The sequence below is a fragment of the Poecilia latipinna genome, unplaced genomic scaffold (assembly GCF_001443285.1).
Source record: "Poecilia latipinna isolate Pla-1442-1.1 unplaced genomic scaffold, P_latipinna-1.0 Scaffold187, whole genome shotgun sequence".
Classification (NCBI taxonomy): domain Eukaryota; kingdom Metazoa; phylum Chordata; class Actinopteri; order Cyprinodontiformes; family Poeciliidae; genus Poecilia; species Poecilia latipinna.
The window spans coordinates 55,707-74,518 of record NW_015112803.1 but is presented as its reverse complement, the minus strand read 5'-3'; the positions used below and the strand labels follow the sequence as shown (position 1 = coordinate 74,518).

General features: G+C 39.3%; 2 protein-coding genes across 6 annotated transcripts in view; one reads left to right on the top strand and one right to left on the bottom strand.

Moving 5' to 3' along the window:
- dpf2 (double PHD fingers 2) overlaps positions 1–4,776 on the top strand; it is a 14,954-nt gene extending 10,178 nt beyond the window's left edge. For 2 of the 5 annotated variants that reach the window (XM_015030588.1, XM_015030584.1), the window contains 5 exons: positions 473–610; positions 697–828; positions 926–1,038; positions 1,657–1,738; positions 3,011–4,776. In XM_015030588.1, the coding sequence (XP_014886074.1) occupies positions 473–610; positions 697–828; positions 926–1,038; positions 1,657–1,738; positions 3,011–3,093 (548 nt within the window). In that variant the 3' untranslated portion in view covers positions 3,094–4,776. Of the gene's footprint in view, positions 1–472; positions 611–693; positions 829–925; positions 1,039–1,656; positions 1,739–3,010 lie in introns of all 5 variants that reach the window. The other 3 variants (XM_015030587.1, XM_015030583.1, XM_015030586.1) reach the window with 2 other exon arrangements.
- Positions 4,777–6,656: 1,880 nt separating this feature from the next.
- LOC106946330 (sodium/potassium/calcium exchanger 3) overlaps positions 6,657–18,812 on the bottom strand; it is a 38,843-nt gene continuing 26,687 nt past the window's right edge. Inside the window, exons 3-17 of the mRNA XM_015030582.1 lie at positions 18,020–18,096; positions 16,787–16,861; positions 16,596–16,680; positions 16,184–16,287; positions 15,087–15,161; positions 14,416–14,441; positions 12,177–12,230; positions 11,954–12,096; positions 11,715–11,881; positions 11,402–11,639; positions 10,245–10,411; positions 10,041–10,155; positions 9,848–9,960; positions 9,703–9,768; positions 6,657–8,940 (exon numbers count right to left, since the gene is read on the bottom strand). Coding sequence (XP_014886068.1) covers positions 8,830–8,940; positions 9,703–9,768; positions 9,848–9,960; positions 10,041–10,155; positions 10,245–10,411; positions 11,402–11,639; positions 11,715–11,881; positions 11,954–12,096; positions 12,177–12,230; positions 14,416–14,441; positions 15,087–15,161; positions 16,184–16,287; positions 16,596–16,680; positions 16,787–16,861; positions 18,020–18,096 — 1,616 coding nt within the window. The 3' untranslated portion in view covers positions 6,657–8,829. The remainder of the gene's footprint in view (positions 8,941–9,702; positions 9,769–9,847; positions 9,961–10,040; positions 10,156–10,244; positions 10,412–11,401; positions 11,640–11,714; positions 11,882–11,953; positions 12,097–12,176; positions 12,231–14,415; positions 14,442–15,086; positions 15,162–16,183; positions 16,288–16,595; positions 16,681–16,786; positions 16,862–18,019; positions 18,097–18,812) is intronic.

Sequence of the window (18,812 nt, the reverse complement as noted above, 5' to 3'; positions counted from 1 at the left end):
TTCAACCAAATTTTGGTTCAGGAAACAAAGTCTTGGCGCCATTTTTAGATTTTTTTTTTTTTTTTTTTTTTTTTGTAGAAACTAGATGGTATGAATACTTTACAAAGCAACATTTTTTTTTATTTAGCAGAACATGTCATCTGTATTTCCCCTTTTCTACTTCAGCTTGTAATGCTGTTCCTACTTTAATCATTATAAACAAAAAACATTGAAACTTTGTGGGTTAAAAGTGATTTCCTGTTTGTCTCACACGTCATCACTTCTCCCCACATGAACCGTCTAACAGAGGCGTCTCTCAAACCACCGCAGTCCTAACATGTAGAAAGCACTTTATTCTTCAGAAATACAGCAGGTCTTTTATTTCAGTGGCACAACAAAAATAAATCGCTTTGGTCAGATCCTCTCCTTTCACTGTGTTTTTTGTGCTTTTTCTTCTTCTTTTTGAAAATATGTTTTCTTATTTTGGTGTCAGTCTGTGGGAAGCGCTACAAGAACCGTCCAGGCCTGAGCTACCACTACGCCCACTCCCACCTGGCCGAGGAGGAGGGCGAGGAGAAGGACGACCTGGAGATGAACGAGCCGACCCTCCCGCTGCCCGAGGAGCCAAAAAGTAAGAAACGAGCACCAGAGACTTTCTGTGCAACAATACAGGCATCACTGGTAACTAATAACTATTTTTTAAATTCCCTTAAGCAGCTCCCAAAAAAGGCCCAGACGGTCTTGCGTTGCCTAACAATTACTGCGATTTCTGCTTGGGAGACTCCAAAACCAATCACAAGACAGGCCAATCAGAGGAGCTGGTGTCCTGCTCGGACTGTGGACGCTCCGGTACGTCCTTGAGGTTTTTGAAAGAGGCATTTAGGCTGCACACACCGACCGGTTCGCTAATCTGTGAGAATGTTTCTATTTCTCCGTGTGAACACAGGCCACCCCTCCTGCCTGCAGTTTACTCCTGTAATGATGGCTGCTGTGAAGACGTATCGCTGGCAGTGCATAGAGTGCAAATGCTGCAACATGTGTGGTACCTCTGAAAATGATGTGAGTCTCTAATGTTAGCATGGAGCTGAACTCTGAAAAGCAGGAATTGCTCTGCAGAACTGCCCAGTTTTAAGTGAATTAGTTTAACCGGGCAGCAGCCTAGGCTTTGGAGGCCCCAGAACTGCTTAGTTTATTATTTTGGCCATTATTAATTCTTTGTAGTCTACATCTTTAGTTTTTTTTTATGCAGCTTTGATTAGGAACCTTTTAGAAAAGGGTGTAATAAAAAAATTTTGTGGACAAAGTCTAAAAGTTTTTACTTAACTTTGTTGTAAAAGAGACCTGAACAGGTGGGGCACCTTCCTCCTGTATCAGGCCCTGTACTTGGCTATACTTGCAGCCAAAGTAATTATAATATTTTTAAAGAATCATACAACATATTTTCTGCTGATGTTTGCGTCATTTAGAATTGTTTACATGCACAAATACAGGTTTATGTCGAGTTTATGTGCAAGAATTGGTGTGAATGAATGGGATCCAGCAGTCTGACTCAGTTTTCAGAGAAATATTAATCATAATGTTTGGTATTTAAGCTGGATTTGTCCTTTACAGACTTGAATTTAAGGGCCAAAGAAGTTCTCTAAGAAAGTTCATGAGTTCTGATTGTGTTTCTTCAAGGATCAGCTTCTCTTCTGTGATGACTGCGATCGAGGCTATCACATGTACTGTCTCAACCCGCCGATGTCTGAACCTCCAGAAGGTAACTTCATCAATGAGACATTGTTTTAGACAATGGACCTCTTTTATCAAAAACTGTGTGCACAAATCAAGCTTAATTCAGAATTAATGGGAGAGTCTATATCAGATCAGCTTTTTCGTATAAACAGTCGGGCGTTGATAAAAGCTGATACGTTGATAAAAACAGAAACCATTTATCCAAAACACCCTATTAATTCTATATAACTTATAGACATTTTTTAAAAATCTTTTTCAACAGAATGTGATTTATAAACAGTTAAAAGTTTTTGCAAAATGCATTTTGTTGCTAAAAGTTGGGAAGAAATGAGTTATTAAAGCAGATTTTTTGCAGAAACAACTCCTGATGCACTGCCTGGTTTTGGTCGAGCCCAGGAGTCGGCCTCAGCCAGTAAAAGGAACTCTTAGTGCTCCAGCATAGAAAAACATTTTAGTATGGTCAAAAATTCCCATAAATATCCTCGTAAACCTTCTCTAGAGACTGCAAACTGTTGTTTTATTTGGCAGCAGATTTTATTATAAATGTTGCACTTTTTGTCCTACAACACAAAATAACGTTCCAATAAATAGTCATAGACATATTTATTCCATGATTACATATTTCAAAATGGATACTATTATCAGCTTTCATCCTCATCATGCAAAGCAAATATTCAATGTTTCTGAAATTAACTCCTTAAATGCCACTTTTTGTTTAAATCTCGACTTCAAAATGCCTGAAAACCTTTCCATCCTATACATGCAAAACAATTTATATTGTTTTGTTTGTCGAATTTTTTTAATTATTAATTTTTTTTTAAATTATAAAAAAAATACAATGTATTTTAACTTATATGTGTGGTATTGATTTTAGGATGTCACACCTTTGTTTTTCACAACATATATGCACAAATTAGCGCCACCTGGTGGTCTCTTACAGTCAGTAATCCTTGACAATATTGAGAAAACACGAATTTCAAAAAATTATATTTTAAATGGGATTTGGCTGCACAGATTTCTGCCCAGATCCGTCTTGCAAATGAGATTTGGATCCCGGTTTTAGCTGGGTAAATAAAGCAAAGAAAGAAAAATGGTGGAGGACTACAGGTGTTATATGCAAATTGTAAACCTTTGGCCCAAATGCAATCCTGTGGTGATTTTGTTTCATCATCAGAAAAAGACAAACATTAAAGCTATACACTAAGACTGGGGCGGCAAAATAATAATAATAATAAGGCAAAAATAATGTCCAACACTTTCTTGAAACGAGTCGTTAACTCTTTCTGTCGTCATTCAGGGAGCTGGAGCTGCCATTTATGTCTGGACCTTCTGAAAGACAAGGCGTCCATTTACCAGAATCAGAACGCTCCCACGTCGTGATGGCCGCTCCGCCCTGCCCTCCACCGTCACCCACCCGTCCTGCAGCATTACGGTGAACCCCTCAAGGTACACAATGACCTCCTCCCTCCCCTTCACTGGGTGTCGGCGTCGGGGGTGGAGTGTGTTCTGGACACGGGAGGAACACCTGATCAGACTGGCCTCAGTTAGCACCAGATTATGACTGTTACACAGTTCCGGCCTTAGATCCAGTCTAATGGGTTTTTATTTTCATCCACTCGCCAGATTTAGCCAGTTTGGCATCATTTGTTTCAGAGACGCGTCATAAATGGCCAAACTTCCACTTTGCGTTCAGCTTTTATACCTAAAGTTGCTAAAGCTTCGTCTCTGTCCTGTAATGTACTGATTTTATGGAGTTTAAAAAGCTTGATCATAGTGAAAGACGAATACATTTTATAATATTTATATATTTCTATGGTAAAGATTATTACGTATGTAAAGCTTTGGGGGAAAAAAAGGAATGATTGCGTTTAATATTAGCTATCATATTAGGAGAAAGGCCACAACCACATGATTTTTGTGGCACTGCTGAACGTTTTGATCCACTTGATGCGGTGAAAGGGATTTACTTCGCCTGTAAAGGGTTCAACGTCTTCACAGCAAAAACAAACAGGAAACAGGAAGTATAAATAGAATCCCTCTGATGTTTATCAGCGTGGCTCCACAGGCTGCGCCGCTTCAAAGATGGCAGGTTGGACTTTTATCTCTCGGGTCAATCTTGGCGTGGCGTTGGCTTATCGAGCTGCACTCGTTGTCATGGTGACGCACTGACACGCATGCTTCACATTGTCATATTTTCGTGATGTAGTGACTTATTTCAAAACTTTTTCCACCTTTTGTGACATATTTTGTACTATTTTAAAAAAATCTGTTTCGAAAGGTTAAAGAGTAAAAATAGTAGCAATAACTTGCCTGCATGAATGCACACCCTTTGACCTTTTGCTCTAGTTTTAACATCAAATCTTGTGTGTACATCGGCTAAGTCAGAATTTTGTCGTAAACGACCACAAATCTTTTTTTTTAAAAGAAAATGACCTACCTCCATGTGGGAGAATGTTCTGGTCTGATGAAGCAGCATGTAAACTCACGAGTCATGTGTCTAAAAGGAAGGTTTGGACCAAAAGCACTGAGGATTTTTAGAAAATTACGATCTCATAAACACCCGTTCCGTTTTGACTACAGACCTTCTGATGTCTGATTAATGGCTTCCTCTCAATCGCATATATATGGAGAATGTTTGGCTAGTCAAGATGTCTTTACTCCCACTGAAGAAGTCTGAAGGCAGGTTTTAGATCAAATGGTTTTTAGTTGGAGGGTGTGCAAACTCTTGTAACCAGGTTATTGAAGCTTTTATTTCTTATTTTTTTCTAAATTCAGTTGAGCTCCCGTCACATTTAGAGGGGAAAATGCTCATGGTCTCATTTTTTAATGTCACAAAGACCTACTATTGTAACTAGTGACCCAATTCCGATTTTTTTTATTTATTTTTATTTTTTTGACGTAATGCGATCTGTATCTAATCTTTTCATGATCGGATTCCTTTTGAATGCGACCGAGGCCAATACATATCCGATTCAAATGTGATCTAATGTCGCATTCCTCCGACCTGAACGTCGCTGATACTGGACAAATGTCACCATTCTGCGTCCTGATGCTCGCAAATGTGAAGAAAAACGGAGGATTAAGTTGTTAAAGTGCTGCTCCGGTCGCACAACTTCAAATGTGTAAGCTAAGCTCCACCGTTAGCCTCCATGTTTACTTCCGCAAACACTGAGCACTTCTTCTTTATGGCGGTTGGCAGGACACTGCCAACCGCAGTAGAGGGCTATTGCGCCCTCTACTGCGCATGCGGGACCCTTTCAGGTCGTTCGCCTTTCACACTGGAGAACACATCCAGGTAGCACATATTTGGAAGTGTGAACGGCCACGGCAAAAAATCGGAATTGGGTCACTTCAAGCTGCAGTGTAAACGCAGCCTAGGTTGTAAATGTTCGGGAGCCACTGTCTTGTCTGTCCTTAACTACGGGACTGCACCTGAGGACTGCACCAAACATACCCAGAATGCCATGCTGCAGTCATAATCATGACAAAAACTTAACCCTGTTGTCGTCAGCTGCCTAATAAAGGGAATATCGCTGTGTTCTAGCAGTTTGCTCATCATTTGCCACATCTGGTGCCGGATGTTGACATTGAGGTTGTTTGGACGCTGGGAGGACAGGGACTTGTAGCAGCCATAGACATGAATACGTATTCATGTCTATGGTAGCAGCCAGCTTGACGGATAATGTGCGATACTGTAACTTTTTCCTAGCAGAAGATGTTATCACACAAACTGTTTGGCCCCAGATATGCAAGTGGTTCTATATTGTAGAGGAGTTGTGTGTATGTTTAGTCCCTGAGAGGCTGCTGTTCTTGTCTTAGTTTTTCTAAATGTGGCTGAGAAGCAGAAGCAGTTCCTTTACCTCAAACAGAATCAGTATTTAAAGAATCGAACCATGATGTAGATAAGTCGGAAGAGTCAAAGTAACGGTGATTACAGCTGCAGGTTCTGCGTTATTATTCAGCTGCATGTTCACTTCATATAGTCGTCTCAGAGCTAAGTCGGTACACGTGTCTGGAGAAGCGGTGTAAAATAATTTAACCATGCTATCATGTCCTTTCAATAGCCAACTAACAATAACTAAAGCATTACACCAGTATGACTTGGTTTACTTTCCTATAACTTACTGCTTTATCTATAAAGAGTGGTTAGTAAACTGTTTATCTGCTCTTTTTGTGTCCATCATCGGTGATGTTTAGGATTCAGTTGCTTTTTTAGTTAATCCTGTGATCCGGGGCTCAGCTGAAGCCTTTCTTCCAAAGCTCAAAGCAAAACTTCTTGTGATTACAATGAGAGACGAGGAAACTCGCATTAACGGGGACATTTCTCACCTTATTTTATTTCACATTACAACCGCTATGTGATTATTATTATTATTATTATTATTAGATTATGCTTCTGTTTTTGCATTGGGAGAGAATTGTTTGTTACATAATATTTAAATCAGAATCATAGGTTTACAGATTAGGGGAATTTTCCTTGGGTGGACTTTTATTTGAATTGTGATGGAATGTTTTATTGTAAAAAAAATTAAATAAATACTGAGCTCTATAATCTGGTGTCTTTTATTTTCCTGTAATCGTTAAATTATTCAAAACTGAAACTGTTGTTTTAGTGGCTTTACAAAACAAATGCTACTAGAGATGCACCAATCGGGTATTTGTGGCTGATTTCCAGCGTTTGGACCTGCTAATACAATTTAAAATAATTTGGTAAGTTAATTCTTCTCTACAAATATATATTTTTATTTTTTACATGCACATGTCTAGACATGACACCTATATAGGGTCACTAATAAAAGTTAGCAGCACTATTGGCATTACTAATCAAATTTAAAAATACAGCTACTATTCAAACATATTAGATATTATCCCTCTGAGCAACGAAAAAAATCTAGAAACATGATTTAATTTGTCATTCAGAATCATTTCTGACAGAAAATCAGTTATTATTGCACTTTTTTTATTGCACTCAAGAAACAACAGTCTTTCTATGATCCAATAAAAATATCTAACGCTGTTAATTTGACTCTTAAGATCTTAAGATACGTTCCACCTCAGACATCACAGCAGAATGAACAGAAACATTCTTTGGAGACCGGAGCTCAGCTGTTTGGATTGTAATTATTACCAAATGTGGCTCAGAGGCGGATGGCAGAGACTCCTGACAGCTGAGTGAAAATGGACGTCAGCGTCCGAGGCGGAGTCATCTGCTGGCAAAACGAGGATGGAGGTCATGAGGACGGGGCAACTTCTGCCTCAGGTAAGGTGTAAAAAACATCATCAATCAAATGCTGGATTAGGAAGTTAAACCTAGGAGTGAAATGGGAGGAAAAAAATCTGTGGATTTTAAATAGAAATTAAGAAAGAAATGACTGGATAATGTGTTGACCCACTGATTCGTCACAAATAAGCAGGTTAAATAAAATACACCAACAGGATTACATCTCTCTTTTTAAAAAATATCAAAGTACCACAGAACAAGTCTTTGTAGGACATTCATTATTGTAAAACTATGCAAGTTATTCAACATTTATAAACATTACAAAGTAGACAATGATCATTTTACAACCACCTGGGGAAAAAAAAATAAAATGTTTCCCTTTAAAGAAACTTTGAGAATTTACAGATCTAACAATCAAAAATACTTCAAGTTCCACTGTAAAATACAAATCTATATTGTTAAGCTTTTTTTTTTCCTATATAACAGTAGAATTGGTTTACTATGACTGATTTATCAGAAAACACAGACTCATCTTGTAAATGTACATGGTTTTATACTCTAGTTTCTCTGGATTGTCTAACAATTTCATTAAATTCAAATATTTTTTTTACAAAAACACATTTAAGAAACATTACATCGATTGTCATACCTAAACAGGAAGAATGCTACTTTTCTGCACTAAAATCCAAAATTTGCAATACTGATTAGGTTTCATAGTAATAAGACTTCTAAAAATACGGTCGTACTCTTTACGTACCTTAAGGAGTACCAGAACTGACTGGCTTGAAGTAGTGAGGCAAAATCATCAAAACATCATCACAACATTGTGCATTTTAACATCAACTAGTCTGATATCATCAGATAACTATTGCTAAAATCAGAGGGTGTACATTCAGAACATACGAGTTAAAAAGTCGTCCCAACACGACACAGCAGTGATCATTTCTTTTTGTCTCAGGTCTCATTCAGTCCCCTTCAGTCAGGTGCAGTAGTGAATTAAGTGCTAGATAAATTTAGGCAGAAGCTGCAGCGGAAACACTGAGATTAGCACCAGTTAGCATTGGACTACCCTAGCCTAGCCTGTGGTAACGATGGTGACCTAGCTTGTTAGCTTAAATTAATTAGCTTAGCTGCAGTTGGTACAAAAACAAGAATATAAATAAATAGTTATGAAAATTTGCTGTGAACTGAAAGCTTTAAGATTGAGACAGTGTTGTTGGCATATATATATATACACACACAATGCGTGTGTGTATATATATATATATATATATATATCAAGCAGAAAGCTGTTGAGATTAGCTTATTACAAGACAGTCAGCAAGCTAACATGAAGATTTAACAGAAATATTAAATACTTTACAGAAGTGGGATTCTGATAAGACCTCCACTTAAAAATAATCTGAAAAAAGGATGTCGCCAGATAAATGCCCCACCCAAAAAACAAAAACCATGACAATTCAGATTAATTATTGCTAATAAATAGATTCAAAATGTTCCTCTTTGCAAAAACAGGTTTTAAAATCACAACTTTCAGTATCACTTTTTTATTAAAGTTGATAAATATCTAACAATATTGCTGCTTCATCTGCCTTTTCTGTAATTGCTTTCCCAAAAAAAAACTAAAGACAAAATCTGAATGTCTTAACGACGGTAATCAAACACTGCACTGTACAAAACGACCAAAAAAGTCAAAACAAACCTGTGTATTTGTGTAGTTGTACATTACCATAGTGATTCCTACATAGGTGCACAGAAATTGTCACAAGGAAAACCACGCCACTTTCACTCTTGTTTTTTTTTTTTTTTTTTTTGGCTTCAGATAAACTGTATGTGTGGGAAGGAGGGAATCTATTAGACGAGTCTAAAGAACGGGGAAACACGACCGTCAGGTCTTACATCTGTCCAAAAAGGATGGAGCAGAGAAGGAAGACCGCATAGAGAAACAACAGACCCAGACCCAGCCGGCGGTCCAGCCTCCAATGGTTTAGATGTACACACATCACCTGAGGGGAAACGGGAAAACAGTTACTTCTTCCTTTGGTTATGTTTACTGCAAACTCTGCTGCATTATCTTCAAATACGACTTATTGACAGACACTTGTATAACAACACGTTGAGGATCAAACATAAACAAGTATCAGAAAATACCTTTCATAAATCTAAATTTCAAACGTACTAACACACAAAAACCTGTCACAAAGCTCTTAGGCGCCTACACCCATTTTGTGGGTCGATATTTGTAGTTGGATCTTTGAGGCCCAGACCAAGTCTTGGAATAAAATAGAAATGTTGTCACATATGGGAAGTTTAAGTGGAACAAGAGCAAAGTTTCAGGACATTGAGGCACACAAATAAGATAAAATTATATAAATATATTAAATCAAACATTAACAATAATATACTGTTATAGTAAGGACACAACTACAACATAAAATAGTGTAGTTATCAATATTCCAGTCAGCATATTCATTAATTTACAGTGTCCTATTCAGGGTATTCACACTCCCTGAAGTTTTCTCATTTTGTCATATTCCAACCACCTGCCAAGTCTGTGTGCACGCAGCTGTGGGGTTCATGTGCTGTGGCAGCCGAAAAGATAAACAACAGGCCACAAACTTCACCATTTTACTGGGACTGACCAACACAACTGGTGTGTTTTTGTGTAGTGGAAGGAAAATAATAAATGGCTTTTCCATTTCTTAAGTCTCCGTGTTGCTGAAAACTACACAGAGACCTAAAACATCTCGCGGTTTTTATTTACTTACAGTCAGAAACACTGATGCCAGCAGCAGGATGACAGAATATACAAGACCTTTATTATTTATGGACACCTGAGGGAAAGATTGAAAACATGCCATTAAGTCAGAACAGGAACATTTTGAATAGACGAGAAGATAAACATGTCCATACTATGGATCCATGGTCCACCAAAAGGGTACGCAAAGCCCAGGGGAAGCCCAACCCCAGCAGGATGTCAAAGATATTGCTGCCTATCGAGTTGGACACCGCCATGTCCCCCATGCCTGGGAAGAAAGAGCAAGGAAATGCAATGAAATAAGAGGTAAAACTTGTACAGATTCAAGTGACCTTTTCTGCCATCTACCTTGTCGAGCTACAATCAGGCTTGCCATGCAGTCGGGTACACTAGTTCCTGCTGCCAGGAAGGTTATACCCATGATGTAGTCAGGGATGTCTAGTGTAAAGCTGATAATGGTGACCTGATTAAAATAAACAGAGAAGGATCAAACAGTCATTTGGAGAAGGTTGCTTTATTTACCCTTCAGTCCATGAGGTTCTGTCTTCTTACCATCCACACCATGAGGTAGGAGAAGACAGCGATCCACAGGGTGGAGGCCAAGAACGTGACCATGAACCAGCGGTGCCAGCGTGGCAGTATACAGTTAGGCACAGTACAGTAGAGGAGGAGGCCCAGAGGCCAGGTGATCACCCACTTCACCCGCGCACGGCAGCTGCCTGCCACACGGAAAACACAGACATCGTCTATTAAAAGCCTCCACTTGTTACTGACTGAACGCTTAATGTTACATTTCTTATCTACTTACTGCAGTGACACTGCGACCCTAAAGGAAGCAGCCAGAGCTGCAATAAATTGGTCTACGCCAAGAATATGCAGCTTTTTAGAATGTCCCAGTCAAAGTCCAGACCTGGATCCAGTTGAGGAATTTGTAGGAAGACTTGAAAATTTATATTTTCAGACATAACTGTTAATTTATTATCTATTTGCTGTCAAAAAAGATCACGAGTATCACACAAAAAACAAATTGACAAAAAACAAAACACATTTTCAATGTAAAATGCCTGAAGACGCACTGCAAAAATGAGCACCTGTAATTGTAGATGCACTTTTCAGATTTATTTTTTTTCTATCAAATTGTAAAGTTCATTTCTTTATCCTTCCACTTCAAAGTTTGTGTTGCTCCGTCAGACAAAATCCAAACTAAAATGCAAATTTTGTGGTTGTAATGAGACAAAATGTGATCAAAAATAAATTGTTAGTAACTGGCCTGTTGGATAACAAATTTTAGAAATTATCCCGGAAGTTATTGTGGTAAACAATAATGTTGTTGTTTTGAGATTTGTAAGTATGAAAATGAAAATGCAAGAAGACAATAAATTATAATGAACTTTTAACACCAGAACTGGGAAATATTTTAAATAAGTAAACAAAAAAGAAACAATGAATAAAAAGAATTATGAAGTCTCTCTAAACAAAATTGTCCTTCACAAAAAGGGCCAATTGAGACCGAAGCACCAGACTGAAAGCTTTTGTCACCCAGCTTTTTGGTAGAAGAAGAGAAAAACATTAAATCATACAAGCTGGTTTTAATTTATCATGATTGATTTATTATGACAGGCCTAGCTAGCATGAATCTCTTTGCAAGACTCTGCAAACCATTATTCAGTTAGAAGCTTTCCAAAAACACAAAGGCCTGCGATTGATACCTGGCATACGAACAGGATTAAAAATGCCATCCTCGTCGTCATCTTCCTCCTCTGGTCGGTCCCCTTCGGCCCCTGGCTTGTCTCCCGACTCTGCGTCTCTTATCCCGGGTCTCCCGCCTCCGTTCTCCAGACTGCAGGAGCCCGACCTCTTCAGGTCGTTGCTGAGCGACCCCTTCCTGGACCCCGTGGCGGCCTCGCCGTCTCGCAGGTGTTTGGAGCTCCTGCTCAGCCTCTGCCTCTGGGGTGAACAGAAACGAGCCCCGTTGTGTCTCACGGTCGCAACACACCTGAATCTGACAAACGAAATGCGTACCTCGCTGATGAGCATGCGTCCGGCCATGGAGAGTCTGGTCCGGGGGGAGAAGTGAGGGGTGATCATGATGCGCAGACCGGCCTCGGAGAAGGACAGCTTGTGGGGGTTGAGGATGAGCAGCTCGTCCACCATGACGACGGGTTGAGACTCTTCGCCGTGGCCTTGGCCTGCAACAGTCATTACCAATCATGCAGGCAGAAACAAATGGACAAATCCAACGAGCGGAGAGGCTGCCTGACCTTTATTGAGGAGAACCATGGACGTGTCGCAAGCCGAGGCCTCTTCTCCCAGCTTGCTCTCGGCGCCGCCCTCTGACGCTCGGCAGCACGGTCTGCTGCTCCGTATCCGCCGCATCACAAACGCGGAGATCTGGGAGTTGAACCTGCAGCCAAACGGGTGACAGGCGAGGTTTAGGACTGACGCTTCACATGTGGCGACGGACGTCGCTTGTTGCGAACTCACTTCATGATGACGATGTAGATCCCGTACATGGTCATGAGGACCAGGGACTCCCACCTGCACCAACAGCAACAATATTATTACCAATAAACTCCACACTTCAGTCAGCTTCACACTGCGTCAGTTTTATTGCAAAGATAGAGATTCTCATCTACAGTAAATCTGTTTGAACAAGGTAAGCTTATTGCACTATCTACTAAAATTTACATTGACTAAAACAAAAACAAGACTATCACAGCAGTAATTCAGCCATAACAGTTTAAAATTTGGATTAAAAACCTTCTTTGTATGTAAATATATTCTACCCAGACCTCAAGTGTCATAGTTTTAGTTTCACCTGCTTCAGCTTCTGTAAAAATATCCTATTAAAGCACCTTTTGTTTTCCGATTATTAACTGGTTAATGAAAAAAATACAGTCAACAGATCAGCCCTGTACTGATGTTTAGTAGATGCATATTTTACTGCAAATGATCCAAGCGTACGTCAAAGGGATGCTATGTTATTGCGTTTTAGGCAATAACGTACCAAACATTTACCAAAAAAAAAAAATAAAATTAATTATTTGAATTGTTTACACATCTTAATATTGTATAAAATAAGCTTAAGTGGTTAAATGGAAATCTGCAAAATGTGCCAATTTTTTTATGTAGTTACTCGATTAATCATCAAAATAATCAATTATTGGAGTGTCATCGATGTGTGACTTCCTGATTGTTTGTTTGTAGAAAATCTGCTTTTGTTCTCCAGTCCTGCATTTTTAATCCTGAACTGAAAGGTTTTGTATTTTTACACACAAAACATCTTAGCATGTGAGATCTTAGCAAAAAATTCTCGCCTCTTTCCAGTAGCCGCATTAGATAAAGTGCGGCATACAGACTAAAACACCTGAGATAAACTATTCCTGACCTCCAAGGCTGATCCTAAAGACGTTGTGCCAATACTTCCCAGCCTCAAGAAACAGTGGTGAGACACTGACGCGCGTTACCCAGGGGAAAGGAGAGAACCAAGAAGTTTTCCGCCACACAGATGGGATTGTTTACATTACTGACCACAGTGAGATTCAAGGTCAAGTAACTGTCACTGGGAAGGACTGCCCCCATCTTTCCCTCTAGTTCCCATCCTATGGGAGTCAGCTAGATGGATAATGAGATAACATGATAAGACGCTTCCACACAGAGTTGGAAGAAAATCTGAAAATTGGTTGACTGATAAGCTGCTAAATGCTGCAACTATAATCAGTTGGTTATATTATGCGCTTTACATTTACATTTTGTACTTGTTAGTTTTACAGCAGTAGCTCTGGGTTGTTATTTAGGCCTTTGGAAGCAAAAAAATTACAGTGCTAAGAAAAATATATACTCTTGTTTTATACCTAATAATTGATCAATAGGAAAGGAAAACAACTCACACCAGATAAATAACTGGATGGTTTAATCAATAGTGCAAAATGAGACTCATTTAACAAACTGATTTATAAAATACTGTAATGTAAAACAGTTCATTTTATTTATAGAGCACATTAAATAAAACGATGTTGATCCATTGTGCTGTACAGTGGAAATAACAGTAAAAAACATTAAAAGCAGAATAAAAAGCACTAAATAATGGTAATCTAGGGAAGCCACAACAATATTATACCCAAAAGAAGCAGTACATCATTATGAATTGTGAGTTTTATTTTCCAGCATATCTAATTTCACATAACCCATAAGTCTTATAGCTCTGGTTTAAATAATAAACATTTATGTTTCTGTACTCTACCATAGAACATTTTGTCCAATGCTTAAAAGCAACTGTTTACTACTCCTTTAGTTGTGAACCAGTAAGCCATAAACTGCATCGCCATTGCACACAGGAAGATTTATCTCTCCAATACAATAACACTGATGCTGGCAAAGTCAGCCGAGTACAAATCTGCCAGCCTGTGTTTGGAACAACGGAGGTGAAGTCAAGCACAGCAGCACAACCCGAGCCTTGAACTCAATAAATAAGACATAAATCTCGCAAGCGTCCACTGTTACCTAAGGCCTTCACTCTCTAAATAAAACCACCAGATTTTACAATTAAATTAGCCTTTTTCTCAAATCTGACTGAAAAAATATCAGCCATACAGCAACACTGAACTCCACTTCTTGTTATTTTAAATGTAATCGGCAGCGAGCCCCATAAAGATGTTGACACAGTTTGGAAACATGAAAAACAATCCTGAATGGATTCATGAGTATAAAATGTCTGACTCACCAGTAAACTCTGTCATCATAGATAACCTGAAGAGAAAACAAAGCAGGAAGCTGTAGGTGAGGCGTACGGCTGCGTTCACACTGCAGCCTGAAGTGACCCAATTCCGATTATTATTTACTTATTTATTTATTCGTCGTAATGCGACCCAGGCCACTTGGATATCCGATATATATCCGATTCAAATGTGACCGAACGGCCAGGTCGTATTCATCCGACCTGAACGTCACTGATCCTCAACAAATATCACTATTTTGCATCCTGATGCGCACAAGCGGGAAGAAAAACAGCAACCATGACGGATTATAATGAGGATTAAGTTGTTAAAGTGCTGTTCCACTCGGACAACAACTTCAAAATCGTAAGCTATGCTCCGTTAGCAACCATGTTTACTTCCGCAAACACTGAGCACTTCTTCTTCTTTATGGCGGTTGACAAAATACTGAGAACGCTGATGCTATTGCGCCCTCTACTGCGCATGCGGGACACTTTCAGATCGTTTTCAGTTCACACTGGAGAACACAACATGCAGGTCGCATATATTTGGAAATGTGAACAACCACGGCAAAAATAAAAATAAAAAAATCGGAATTGGGTCACTTCAGGCTGCAGTGTGAACGTAGCCTATGTAAAGCAGAAAAATAGAGCATATGTAGCTTGAATGCAGGGCTCACCATAATGAGAGCCAGGACAGACAAGATATAGTAACAGGAATCTCTAAAAAGAGACCACCATGTCAGAACCACCGTCTGTGGAGGCAAGATTCAGAACCAGTCAGAGTGAAAGAGGAGCGCATCATCAGCATAAAAACATATGTCTGTCTTCAGAGCATCTGTCAAGTCAGCATATTTATATTTTCACCACAATTGTGTCCTACTGACCCAGACTGAGAGACAACTCTTTTTCATTTTGGGCCATATCAAGATCATGAATATACCCGAATGTATTGATAAAAACCATTAGCAAACTGTTAAAATAAATACATGCCTGTCTCTGCATTCAATAAGTACTCCTTAAAATAATAATTATATCTTTTCACATTAATCAATCTCTTCCATATTTTGCTATTGTTTTTATTTTTGTTATCAAAATCAGATTTTACAGTGCTAATTTAGAAATATTTTTAGTAATTGCAATGTATGACATTAACATCAAGTTGTTGTTTTTTTACTTTTACTACAATCTAGTAAAAGAAAAAAAATACTGCCACCTGCAGGTGGGAGTTAGCACTCACTTAAACATGATGCTTAAATATTTGGACCACATTTGTGGAAAATTATGCATTAGCATGGAAAAAAATCACAATCGCAGAATCGTGAAAAGCTGACATAACTTGGTGTTGGGCCACATAAAAAGCTATAGTGGGCTGGATTTGGCCCCCGGGCCTTTAGTTTGACACCTGTGTTCTAGAGGCTCAGGAAAACTTTATGTTTGGAGATAATTAGCTGATTAAGGTGTGACACCAATAACATTTTCACAATATTCTAATTATCTCAGATTTTAGTTTTCATTATCTGTAAGCCATAAAATTTCAGGAAATAAAGGCTTGAAATATTTAACTGTATATGTAACAAAACAATGAGATTCACTTTCTGAACAGTGAAAAAAAAATACTAAACTTTTTGACAACTGTGCTGCCATTATGTGAGAAAGTTTATAGCAGGCAAGAGTATTAAAAACAAATCAATCTAGTCCAACAGTAACATTTTTTAGTGCAACATAGGATTGGAACAAACAAATAAAATAGCAGGTAGGGAAAAAGCTTTACTACCTGGCCTGCAAAGATCCCACTCAACCCAATAATGACCAGGATGTTGAAGACGGCTGAACCCACAATTGTGCCGACTCCGACGTCTCCTTTAGTGATGAAAACACCTAAAGATGGGAAGGAGTGGTTTCACTGTTGAGTCATAAAAAAATAAGGACAAATACTGACTTCTCTCAAACAAAGAGTGAATTTAAAAATGGCATTTTGACTCTCCTGGAACTTCAGTGTTTAATAGCAAGTGTTATTCTGTCTTAATCAGTTTTAAACTTCACTCTGCTGACATCTCCTGGACAGTTCTGGCTCCTGCAGACACACTGGTTATAATCTAAAGTTTTTCTGTCCAAAAGTCAAGATTCATGTGAAGAAACGCAAATGACACAGCTGTTACTTGGTCTGGATTCACAAAGCTACGAACCAATGAGAGAGGTGAACAGCTCAGGGGCGGAGCTTCCAGCAGCCATAAACGTCGCCCCCGCCACATCCTCGCTGAGCTGCAGGTTCTGGAAGATTAAATATCGGAGCCGAGAATAAAATAGCAGTCATCTAAATGACCTCTCCAACTGAGAAAATGACGTCTGAAGGCAGGCGGCGGCTGGTTTCCTTTACCTCGGATATTTTCTCCAGAGAAGGGACGAAGTAGTCGTCACAGACGATAGCCAGAGCATAGAACATGTAGATGGCCTGAAAAACAGATTTGAGCATCACTAAATACACACACACAAACACACTGATTCTCCTTTCAGTGCAACAGCTTGTTTGGATGTTAAGAAAGTTAGAAAAAGTGTTCATGCCCCTTGAGTATTTAAGACATTTTATCATGTTGCAATCACAAACTTTGGTGTTTTTTATAGGCATTTTATGTGATAGACAGACCAACACAAAGTAGCTCAGATTGTTGATTTGAAACCAAATTTTCCCTAAAACTCAGAAAGTCCGGACTTTCAAATGAGAACATAGTCTTCTACTTTATATAATTTAATCTCAATCTAAATGTCGCTGTCTTGCGAAGGCCTCAGGGGTTTGTTAGAGGACATTACTGAACAACCTGCATCATAAAAACTAAGAAAAAAGTCGTAGACGTGATTAAAGCAGAGTTGGGTTATAAAAACAAAATCCCAAACTTTGAACATTTCACAACACGTGATTGAATTTATCATTCAACAATGCTTAGTTTCCAATGCAAGCCAAACAAGATAAACTAAGAGGCCAAACAAAACTAGCTCTATTCACAGAAGATGCTAAAAGGCCCAAAAATGTAACTTTATCTTTCACTTCATAATTTATGCCACATTTGTGTAATTTTATCCTGATAGTCTCATAAAATCCATCCATCCATCCATTTTCTGAACACCCTTGTCCCTCAGTGGGGTCGGGAGGGGTGCTGGTGCCTATCTCCAGCTAATGTTCCGGGCGAGAGGCGGGGTACATCCTGGACAGGTCGCCAGTCTGTCGCAGGGCAACACAGACACACAACCATGCGCACACACACACACACCTAGGGGCAATTTAGACAGACCAATTAACCTAACAGTCATGTTTTTTGGACTGTGGGAAGAAACCGGAGTACCCGGAGAAAACCCACGCATGCACAGGGAGAACATGCAAACTCCATGCAGAAAGACCGGGGCCGGGAATCGAACCCAGAACCTTCTTGCTGCACGGCAACATCTCTACCAACTGCGCCACTGTGCAGCCCCCTCATAAAATCCCAGAAATATAAATTAGGATTTATAGTTGGAATTAGACAAAACCTAAAATGTTCAAGGGTTTGAACACTTCTGAGACACTGTATGCATGAGAAACAGAAGGGAGTTGTTGTTTTTTTCATGAGAAACTCACACAGAGTGCATGCAGGAGCACAGCCCCGTTCTTCCTCTGCTCCTTCGTAAAGATGTCCTCTGGAAACTCATGGATGGCTGTGGGAGGATTAACATTATAAACACCAAACAGCAAAAGGCAATTTTGTAGTCTGAAGAAAATTACAAAGAACTAATGAATCACGTTTCTATTCCGATTGTGTCCAACATTATGTTGTGGTGTTTTGGTGTAACCCACAACATCTACATGTACCAGAATGATACAGGAAATGATGCGAGAGTGAAACTGGCAGGTGCTTCCTGTAAAAAACTAAAACATAAAACTAAATGAAGGCTTGGCTGTTCCCTTGCCGGCCTCGAAAGTGTGGTGCAGCTCCAGTTCACATCTCCGAGCGGCGCTGGATGAATTTAAACTACAGCGCAGCGTGAGGCTATTAATAGCTCCTTTGCTGTGTGAGACAACAATGAGGCGACATGCTCACAATAAGCGCACTGTAGCTGTGGAGATGCACGAAAGATACATGGATTAGGACCGGGTCCCTTGTGATCTGGGACATTAGATCTGCTCTTTGACACTGCAGCAGGGCAGAATGAGAGCAGGGAGGCCATATGGTCCAGAGGAGTGGACTTTAATTTGGACATGTTCAGAGGGAAAACATACATGCTTCTTGTGGGTTCTTTCTAAGACTTGAGGCAGGTTTTTTCTGCAGATTTCACCAACTCAATTTTAAAACCGCTATGAATGAAATTTAAGAGCTACGTCTCAATAGACGTAGCTGTTGAGACATAAAAAAAAAAAAAAACCCCAAGGGGGG